Source organism: Tasmannia lanceolata, unplaced genomic scaffold (genome assembly GCF_043159265.1).
Source record: "Tasmannia lanceolata isolate RefF3 unplaced genomic scaffold, GAP_Taslan_0.1 ptg000015l, whole genome shotgun sequence".
Classification (NCBI taxonomy): domain Eukaryota; kingdom Viridiplantae; phylum Streptophyta; class Magnoliopsida; order Canellales; family Winteraceae; genus Tasmannia; species Tasmannia lanceolata.
The window spans coordinates 35,834,347-35,844,896 of NW_027518692.1; the positions used below are offsets into that span (position 1 = coordinate 35,834,347).

Sequence of the window (10,550 nt, forward strand, 5' to 3'; positions counted from 1 at the left end):
CTTGAGAATAAAGACATATACTTCTCATATACCTTAGTAGATTTCTATCAAAGTTGTCATGTGTTTTTTTCACTTCATGCTGGAGTGTTTTCAACATTTTTGGTGTGCTTGATGGTGGAGGCTTTGTTTCTTAACCTTGAGGTCACAGGTTCGATCGCAGCTTACCAACCAAAAAAAAAAAAACGGGTGCGCTTTATTTGTGCTTAGTGGATTGCTATTGTTTGTTTTGTGCTTCTTTTTCTTGACTAGATTCTAGATTCACATATAGAAGGGGAAAGTTTATCCACTGTGATTCATCCAAGTTTCTCTTAATGATAATAGGGTCCACTCTCATCAATGTAAAACTACTGTAAATCAAAGTTTTACTGTGGATTGGATTTAATATTCCATTCATATGCCACTTATCAAATGGCTAAGACACTCTAAAATCTATGCATGCTACCAAATTCAATACACATGAATTTAGAGCACTGCGAATTACGTTCGGCACCTTGACACCCTTTTAAGTGATAAAATTTCTTTGGCGGTCCTCGTAGGGGTTTTCATAAGAATAGAACTTCAAAATATGCTAAAAAAGCAAAGCCAATGATAATATAAGTCCAGCCCGTTCAAAGCCCTTAATTTTGTGATAAAATAACCCACGATGGGACTCCGGCGGAATCGACTGTGGTTTTATCAATTCATGTGTGGACTACAATGTGGGGCCCATTCGAAATGGGAATTGGCACGAAGACCAAGATTAATCGGACGTGGCTAGTCTTAAGGTGAAAAGCAAGCTCCACGTGTTCACCAGAGCCTTACGTAGAATCTGCTTGAAAGGGTATATTAGTCTAATAATTCAAAGCGTAATGATATCCCCACCCCGTTGTTTTAATAATGTCACGTAAAGTCTAATAATTCAAAGCGTAATGATATCCCCACCCCCTTGCTTTAATAATGTCCCTCGCACTTCTCCACACTTTATTATCTACTTCTGAGGGGCTGTTGGGGAGCATCTTAAGAAATACTAACAGCCTCCAAAACCTAATTATGATTGTGAGTGAGAACTAGTTTTGATGGAACAAAAGTAGAGGCGGGGAAAGATAAGCACATTACCCAGTTTTATTATGATTGATGCCACTCCTCTCTGCATTCTACACTACCCTAATTAGTTGTTAAAGTCTCTTACAATTTGTCACGCCCCGAACCCATAATTCTAGGTAAGGCGCACGTGACAGCCGCCGCACGCCCATAGGGTCGCCCCCACAAGCATGCAAGGCTCCTTTTTCGATCAACTATTCTCAACAATCAGAGTAACTAATAAATGCGGAAATTTTAGTCTCATAATGAAATACAAATATAGATTAGGTCCATAAGTCTAAATCCAACAATAATTATTTCAAGACAATCACCTTAATAAAATATCAAAGGTTTCTAAATTGGAACAATGAAATAAAGAACAAATCTCCTAGGCTCCAATCCAAGTGCCTGATCTCAGCAAATCTACTGCCGCTCCTCTGTATCTGAAATTTGTTAAACCACATAATGAGCTAACAGCCCAGCCGGTTTTCCAAATCCAAGCCAGCTAATAGGAAAACAAAAACAAACTTGTGCGGAAAAGACGTAGCATGCCATAAAATTTAGCCAATGCAGAAATTGATAAGAATTAAAAAGATCATTTCTACATAAGCTATATAAGAAAAATACATGTTTTTACAAAACAGTTCCAACCACTCGGTTATGCAGTTTTTCACTTGGAAATCAATGACAAGAATATATATTTTCAAACACTTGATTTTGCATTTTTCCACTTGGAAATCAAATACTTAACAGTAATATATTTTCAAACATAACAGTCTTCTCTGTGGCCAATTTCCAACCTTATTGGCAAGTAGCGTAACCCAAGGCGAACACTCGTTCGCAGGACTCACAGGTCCAAAAGTGCGCAATGTCACAATATCAATAGCCAGAGGACTCCCTACTGGCCGCCCGAGATCAACCTTACGGGTAGATAAAATTTGACCGGTCTACGTGATCACGTCCAGTGTACTCACCCACTGGTAGGTTGGGCACTAGATCCCCACCAGAGATCAACCTTACTGGCGGAATCCATTCCATACCAAGACTGTATGCAATTATAGAGAGAAGCAATTTTAATGTTTGCAATACCATGCCATAAATTTGTAACGCTTCAAGCCATAGGGAACTTCCCTCATTTCAAATCTACGAAAACATATCGTAAACAAAGTGCTTTTCAAATTGTTGCTTCATGAATTCTAGTTTTCTAAATCATGTTCTTCATAAAGCTTTTTATGTATAGGGATGAAAACATGTCAAGACTAAAGGATACCATGCATAATGATATTCAACTATGTAGAATGACATACTAAAAAAAACGTTCAGTAAAAATCTTCTCCAAAAGAAGTTCCAAGTCAAAGTAGATATGCAAAAATTGAAATAGAAAGCTTTCAACTTAGCTAATGTAATTATTTGATAATACACTGACATAGGGTAGGATCACCTACCTCTTGCACGAATTTCTGACTTTGTTTTGTTTTCTCTAGGACGACGTTGACGTTGACAAAAACTCCTCTTTTTCCCCTTCACATTAGTAAGTAAACCAAGGTCATTTAACTATCCTAATGTGTAACAGTCCCTATTAAATAAGATTTCATATTTGATTGTGCCTCTAAAAAGAAAAGAAATTAGGACGGCTCTAAAAACTCATTTCTAACACATCGCACCTAAACTCCAATCCCATTTGCTCAACCAAATTTATTCGCACCTAAACTCCAATCCCATTTGCTCAACCAAATTTATTTAATTAAGACTACTCTTTTCCTCCTTTTTGTTCTTGTCAAGGAAGGGAATTTGCAAAGCTGAAACTAGAAGGTGACTGAGTAAGAATATGAACTTACAGAATTTTGGCAATTATTCGTGATGAAGATCCACCCAACCGTAGTTGATCTCAAGACATATGTGATGGAATATGAGGTCTTGTAGGCCTTGATTCTTGGACACAAGGTTATGGCAACAAGATGATGGAAAGTAGTTTATTTACCGGCAGCAATAGCAATTTGCAGAGGTTTCTAGGACTGTTTTGCAATGGCTTCTAGGACTGTTTTGCAATGGCTTCTAGGACTGTTTTGCAAGGGCTTCTAGGACTGTTTTGCAAGGCTTCTAGGACTGTTTTGCAATGGTTCTAAAGTGGTGTAGAACTTGGTCTTGTAGGAGAGTTACAAGCATCCCAATGTAGGAGAGTTACAAGCATCTCAATGGCCTCAAACACCACCTATATTCCCTCTTTCTAAAGCCCACAACAACTACATCCAACACCTATATTTCTTCTTTCTAAAGCCCACAACAACTACATCCAACACCTATATTTCTTCTTTCTAAAGCCCACAACAACTAACCTTCATCAACACCACCCCTTTCTAAAGCCCACAACAACTAATCTTCATCAACACCACCCCTTTCTAAAGCCCACAACTACTAACCTTCATCAACACCACCCCTTTCTAAATCCCACAACAACTAACCTTCATCCAATGAGAGAAGAGAGTGGAGAGAAAAAGTTGTAGGCAAGAGAGTGGAGAGAAAAGGTTGTGGTGAGAAAGTTGTAGAGAAGAGAGTGGAGAGAAAAGGTTGTAGAGTGGAGAGAAAAGGTTGTAGCCTCGCAAGGTTCCAAACATCCCACACATTTCTTTCTTTTTCAATATTGAAATGATTGCTACCTTAAGATAAAATATTGAAAATGATTGCATATTTGATTCCTAATTTAACCAACTAACCTTCATCCATTTGATATTATTACCCATATCAAAGAAAATTCACAACTTTTATTTGATACTAACACCCATTTCTAACAATTAATCTTGGCTTAATTTTTTATAATGACACCCATTATAAAAAAAAATCATATGTTCACTTTGATAAGGATAATTACCCAAATACTTGGGACCGGGTATTACATCATACCCCCCTAAAAAGAATTTCGTCCTCGAATTTCACATACCTGGTGCTTGAAAAAGCTGGGGGTACTTTTCCTGCATCTCCTCCTCAAGCTCCCAAGTTGCCTCTCGCTCAGAGTGATTTCTCCACTGTACCTTGACATAGGGAATGGTGCGTTTTCTAAGAACTTGGTCCTTTCGATCAACGATACGCACCGGGTGTTCCTCATATGACATATCCTCTCTGAGTTGCAAAGGGGCCAATTCTACTACACGGTCCGGGTCCGGAACATACTTCCTCAGCATAGAGACATGGAAGACATTATGCACCCCAGCCAAACTGGGTGGTAGTGCAAGGCGATAGGCAACTGTCCCGACCCTTTTAAGAATTTCGTATGGCCCAACATACTTGGGATTCAACTTTCCTCTAATGCCAAATCTGACCACTCCTTTAGTGGGAGACACCCTCAAGAAAACACGATCTCCAACTTCAAATTCAAGCTCACGCCTCCTGACATCAGCGTAGCTCTTCTGCCTGCTTTGTGCTGCTCGGAGACGCTCTCTGATCAATTGAACCTTTTCTTCTGCCTGATGCACTAGCTCCGGGCCCAAAATCTGCCTCTCACCAACCTCATCCCAATGGATGGGAGACCTGCACTTTCTACCATAGAGGGCCTCATAAGGGGCCATCTGAATGCTGGATTGGTAGCTATTGTTGTATGCGAACTCCACCAAAGGTAACTGCCGATCCCAAGAACCTCTAAAATCCAAGGCACATGCTCTCAGCATGTCTTCCAATATCTGGATCGTCCGTTCTGACTGGCCATCGGTTTGTGGATGATACGCTGTACTGAAGTTCAACCTAGTTCCCAAAGCCTTATGGAAACTCCTCCAGAACTGAGACACGAACCTTGGGTCTCTGTCAGACACAATCGACACTGGCACTCCATGTAGCCTGACAATCTCCTCCAAGTACCACTCTGCCATCTGATCCAATGTCGAACCCACTCTATAAGCCAAGAAGTGAGCCGACTTAGTCAACCTGTCGACTATAACCCAAATGGCATCATTTTTCTTCAATGTCTTTGGCAAACCGGTCACAAAATCCATAGTGATGTGCTCCCATTTCCACTCTGGAATAGGGAGGGGCTCTAACTTCCCGGCAGGTCTCTGATGCTCTATCTTGACCTGCTGGCAGATTATACAACGAGCCACAAACTCTGCAATCTCTCGCTTCATGTTATTCCACCAGAAAATTTCTCTGAGGTCCCTGTACATTTTGGTGCTTCCAGGGTGCACTGAATAAGTAGAACTATGGGCCTCATCCATAATCTCCCTCTTGAGATCCGCATCAGCAGGCACACACAACCGAGTTCCGAACCTCAAGGACCCATCCTCATGGACTCGAAAATCTAATTGGGATCCTGCCTCAACTTCTGCCCTGATCTTATGGAGTCTCTCATCAGTACTCTGAGAAATCTTTATTCTCTCTAACAAAGTGGGCTGAACTCTCAGGTTCGCAATTTGCAGACCAGGCTCGTGCTGTCTTACCTCAATACTCAACCTCCTCAAGTCCTCAATGATCTGCCTTTGATTAGTTATCAAAGATGCCATCTTACCCTGGGCCTTTCTGCTCAAAGCATCTGCTACTACATTAGCCTTCCCTGGATGATAGCTGATGGTCAGGTCATAGTCCTGTAGCAATTCAAGCCATCTCCTCTGACGCATATTTAGCTCCTTTTGCGTGAACAAGTACTTTAGGCTCTTATGGTCAGTGAAGACCTCACATGGCTCCCCATAAAGGTAGTGTCTCCAAATTTTCAATGCAAACACTACTGCTGCTAACTCTAGATCATGCGTCGGATAGTTCTGCTCATATGGCTTCAACTGCCTGGAGGCATAGGCCACTACCTTTCCGTGTTGCATCAACACACAACCTAAACCACTCTTAGAGGCATCACTATATATGGTGAATCCTCCACTCTCAGATGGTATAGTGAGGATTGGGGCCGATACTAACCTTCGTTTCAACTCTTGGAAGCTCTCCTCGCACTTATCAGACCATTCAAACTTGGTTCCCTTATGCGTTAGACGGGTCAGTGGTACGGCAATCCGTGAAAATCCCTCTACGAATTTCCTGTAATATCCCGCCAGACCTAAGAAACTGCGAATTTCGGCGACATTAGACGGCCTGCTCCAATCCACTACGGCCTCAATCTTTTGGGGGTCCACAGACACTCCATCCTTAGAAATCACATGCCCCAGAAAAGCCACTCTATCAAGCCAAAACTCACACTTCTTGAATTTCGCATATAGCTGCTCTGCTCTCAATACCTGCAACACCTGCCTTAAGTGATTTTCATGCTCTTCATGGCTCTTTGAGTAGATTAGGATGTCATCTATGAACACTACTACAAATCTGTCTAAGAATGGCTTGAACACCCTATTCATCAAATCCATAAATGCCGCGGGTGCGTTAGTCAAACCAAATGGCAACACTAAGAACTCGTAGTGTCCATATCTAGTCCTGAAAGCTGACTTGGGCACATCTTCTGGCTTGATCTTCAACTGATGGTAACCCGAGCGAAGATCGATCTTAGAGAATACTTTAGACCCCTGTAACTGATCAAATAGATCCTCGATCCTGGGCAATGGATACTTATTTCTCACAGTTACCTTGTTTAGCTCTCTATAATCGATGCACAACCGCATACTCCCATCTTTCTTCTTCACAAATAGCACTGGTGCACCCCAAGGAGAAACACTAGGTCTGATCAACCCCTTATCAAGAAGTTCTTGCAACTGCCCACTCAACTCCTTAAGCTCTACTGGAGCCATTCGATAGGGAGCCTTAGAAATGGGACACGTGCTAGGTACAAGATCAATGGAGAATTCGATCTCTCTATCTGGAGGCAACCCCGGCAAGTCTTCAGGGAATACATCAGGGAAGTCTCGTACAATTGTGATGTCCTCTAGCCTGAGGGCCTCCTGACTGACTTCTGATATAGAGGCAAGAAATCCCTCACAACCCTTCCTTAACAATCTGCTAGCCTTGCAAGCCGAAATGATTTGGGTGGGCGCACCACCAGGACTACCAATAAAACTGAACCTTCGCTGTCCTGGCATCTGAAAAGTCACTAACTTACTGTGACAGTCTAGGCTGGCATGATTAGCAGCCAGCCAATCCATCCCAAGAATAACATCAAAATCCTTCATCTCCAAGACTACCAAATCAGCGGGTAACTCCCTGTCACCGATCTTCACTGCACACGACTTGCAAATCCTGTCGGTAATCAGGCTACCTCCTACAGGTGTGTCTACACATAACTCTACATCTAAAGGCTCATGAACTAATCCATGCTTCACAACAAACCGGGATGATATAAAAGAATGTGAGGCACCCGAATCAAATAATACACATGCATAGACCGAAGCTATTGGAAGGGTACCTGTCATAGGTTAACCCATTCCCACTATTAACTAAGCAAACATAGGTTAACCTATTCCCACTATTAACTAAGCAAACATCAAAATGCAATACGTTGAAATTTTATAGACATTTATATGAATAAGAATATCAACAACTAACTAATGACATACCTGTCACCACTGCATTAGAGGCCATAGCGTCCTGCTCGGTTAGTGCATAGACTCGGCTTGGGATCCTCTGCTTCTTATTCCATGCCTGATTCTCTCCTGTGGGCGGGACTCGCACCGCTGGAGGTGCCCGATTCTCTCCTGTGGGCGGAACTCGCGCTGCTGGGGGTGCTCCTGAAAACTGAAAATTTCTCTTCCGAGGACAATCTGCTACCTTGTGACCCAACTGGCCACACTCAAAACATGCCCCAGTGATCCATGGGCAATCCTTTTCTGCATGATGTTTCTTGCATTTGGCACACAAGCTAGACCTCTGACCAGCACTCTGATGCTGCGGGCGATGGTTGCCTGACCTCTGCTGTGATCCACCTCCCTGGCGGTAGGAATTAGGCCTCTTAGATGGCTCTCCTGAAATCTGGCCATCCTGCTGACCTCCTGCCCTGAATCTCTTCTTCTGCTGGTCCCTATGCTGTTGGGACCTGATGACTCCTTCCTCAACCTGTAAAGCCTTACTCAACACATCTGCATAGGTTTTAAGCTGGAAATCTTTTACTCGATGCCTGATAGGCTCCCTGAGTCCGTCTTGGAAACGGCGAGCAAGAAGCCCGTCGTCCTCCATGACCGATATGGGTGCAAACATCCCCAATCTCGTAAACTCTGCCTCATAATCTATGACAGATCTGTTCCCTTGCTTTAAATTGAAAAAATCATTTTCCTTAAGAATCCTCACACTATCAGGAAAATATTTGTCATAGAAAGCTGTAGAGAATTCATCCCATGCAATGATAGCGCTCCCCCTGACACGCTTCTCCATCTTCCACCAAGCATCTGCACTTCCTCTAAGCATGAACGTGGCAGCTACTACTTTGTCCGGCTCTGCCATCCCCAGAAATTCAAAGATTTTCTCGGTCTCTTGCAACCATTCATCAGCCACGAGAGGATCAGTGGTCCCTCCAAATGTATTGGCCATCCTCCGAAACTCGGTCATCCTATTCTGCTGACGAGGCTCGACCTGTGGCGGATGATGCTGAGGCTGCTGCTGCTGTTGGGTCACCACCCCAACCAAAGTCTCCATCATCCGCTCTAATCGGGGTAACCCTTGCTCTTCCTGATGAGTCCCTCCCTCTGCAGTATGGATGATAGGGGTGGGAGGCTCCTCCTCTTGCGCCTGATTTGGCTGCACTGGAGCCGGTATAGGGTTTCGCTGAAGTCGGGTCGTGCTACGAGCAAGGTCAGTCATTCTCTTGGTACGAGCCATACCTATCCCAACAATAGCAAACACTAGTAAGGCTCTAGATTATAAAATACCTACATCTAATCGGAAGGTAAGTAGTAAAAATTGTAAAAATACAATTTGCCTTTACCTAAGTAGTAAAAATACAATTTGCCTTTGCCTAAGGTCCTGTAGTAAAAATACAATTTGCCTTTGCCTAAGGTCCTACCGGTTCTTAAACCTATTGCTCTGATACCACTTTACTGTCACGCCCCGAACCCATAATTCTAGGTAAGGCGCACGTGACAGCCGCCGCACGCCCATAGGGTCGCCCCCACAAGCATGCAAGGCTCCTTTTTCGATCAACTATTCTCAACAATCAGAGTAACTAATAAATGCGGAAATTTTAGTCTCATAATGAAATACAAATATAGATTAGGTCCATAAGTCTAAATCCAACAATAATTATTTCAAGACAATCACCTTAATAAAATATCAAAGGTTTCTAAATTGGAACAATGAAATAAAGAACAAATCTCCTAGGCTCCAATCCAAGTGCCTGATCTCAGCAAATCTACTGCCGCTCCTCTGTATCTGAAATTTGTTAAACCACATAATGAGCTAACAGCCCAGCCGGTTTTCCAAATCCAAGCCAGCTAATAGGAAAACAAAAACAAACTTGTGCGGAAAAGACGTAGCATGCCATAAAATTTAGCCAATGCAGAAATTGATAAGAATTAAAAAGATCATTTCTACATAAGCTATATAAGAAAAATACATGTTTTTACAAAACAGTTCCAACCACTCGGTTATGCAGTTTTTCACTTGGAAATCAATGACAAGAATATATATTTTCAAACACTTGATTTTGCATTTTTCCACTTGGAAATCAAATACTTAACAGTAATATATTTTCAAACATAACAGTCTTCTCTGTGGCCAATTTCCAACCTTATTGGCAAGTAGCGTAACCCAAGGCGAACACTCGTTCGCAGGACTCACAGGTCCAAAAGTGCGCAATGTCACAATATCAATAGCCAGAGGACTCCCTACTGGCCGCCCGAGATCAACCTTACGGGTAGATAAAATTTGACCGGTCTACGTGATCACGTCCAGTGTACTCACCCACTGGTAGGTTGGGCACTAGATCCCCACCAGAGATCAACCTTACTGGCGGAATCCATTCCATACCAAGACTGTATGCAATTATAGAGAGAAGCAATTTTAATGTTTGCAATACCATGCCATAAATTTGTAACGCTTCAAGCCATAGGGAACTTCCCTCATTTCAAATCTACGAAAACATATCGTAAACAAAGTGCTTTTCAAATTGTTGCTTCATGAATTCTAGTTTTCTAAATCATGTTCTTCATAAAGCTTTTTATGTATAGGGATGAAAACATGTCAAGACTAAAGGATACCATGCATAATGATATTCAACTATGTAGAATGACATACTAAAAAAAACGTTCAGTAAAAATCTTCTCCAAAAGAAGTTCCAAGTCAAAGTAGATATGCAAAAATTGAAATAGAAAGCTTTCAACTTAGCTAATGTAATTATTTGATAATACACTGACATAGGGTAGGATCACCTACCTCTTGCACGAATTTCTGACTTTGTTTTGTTTTCTCTAGGACGACGTTGACGTTGACAAAAACTCCTCTTTTTCCCCTTCACATTAGTAAGTAAACCAAGGTCATTTAACTATCCTAATGTGTAACAGTCCCTATTAAATAAGATTTCATATTTGATTGTGCCTCTAAAAAGAAAAGAAATTAGGACGGCTCTAAAAACTCATTTCTAACAC

At 42.0% G+C, this 10,550-nt stretch overlaps 1 protein-coding gene across 1 annotated transcript; it reads right to left on the reverse strand.

The window, feature by feature from the left end:
- Positions 1–6,873: 6,873 nt before the first annotated feature.
- On the reverse strand, positions 6,874–8,787 carry LOC143891969 (uncharacterized). The gene is made up of 3 exons (XM_077396455.1): positions 7,533–8,787; positions 7,042–7,381; positions 6,874–6,931 (listed from the first exon to the last, which is right to left on the reverse strand). The coding sequence occupies exons 1-3, from the start codon at positions 8,785–8,787 to the stop codon at positions 6,874–6,876; spliced, it is 1,653 nt and encodes a 550-aa protein (XP_077252570.1).
- Positions 8,788–10,550: the final 1,763 nt, after the last annotated feature.

Excerpts from the sequence above, each read along its gene's own strand:
- LOC143891969 (XM_077396455.1), bottom strand. The coding sequence starts at position 8,787 with ATGGCTCGTACCAAGAGAATGACTGACCTTGCTCGTAGCACGACCCGA. Across the intron at positions 7,382-7,532 it reads CTCTAATGCAGTGGTGACAG|GTACCCTTCCAATAGCTTCG; the intron begins GTATGTCATTAG and ends AACCTATGACAG. Across the intron at positions 6,932-7,041 it reads CAGATGCCAGGACAGCGAAG|AAGTCAGTCAGGAGGCCCTC; the intron begins GTTCAGTTTTAT and ends CCTCTATATCAG.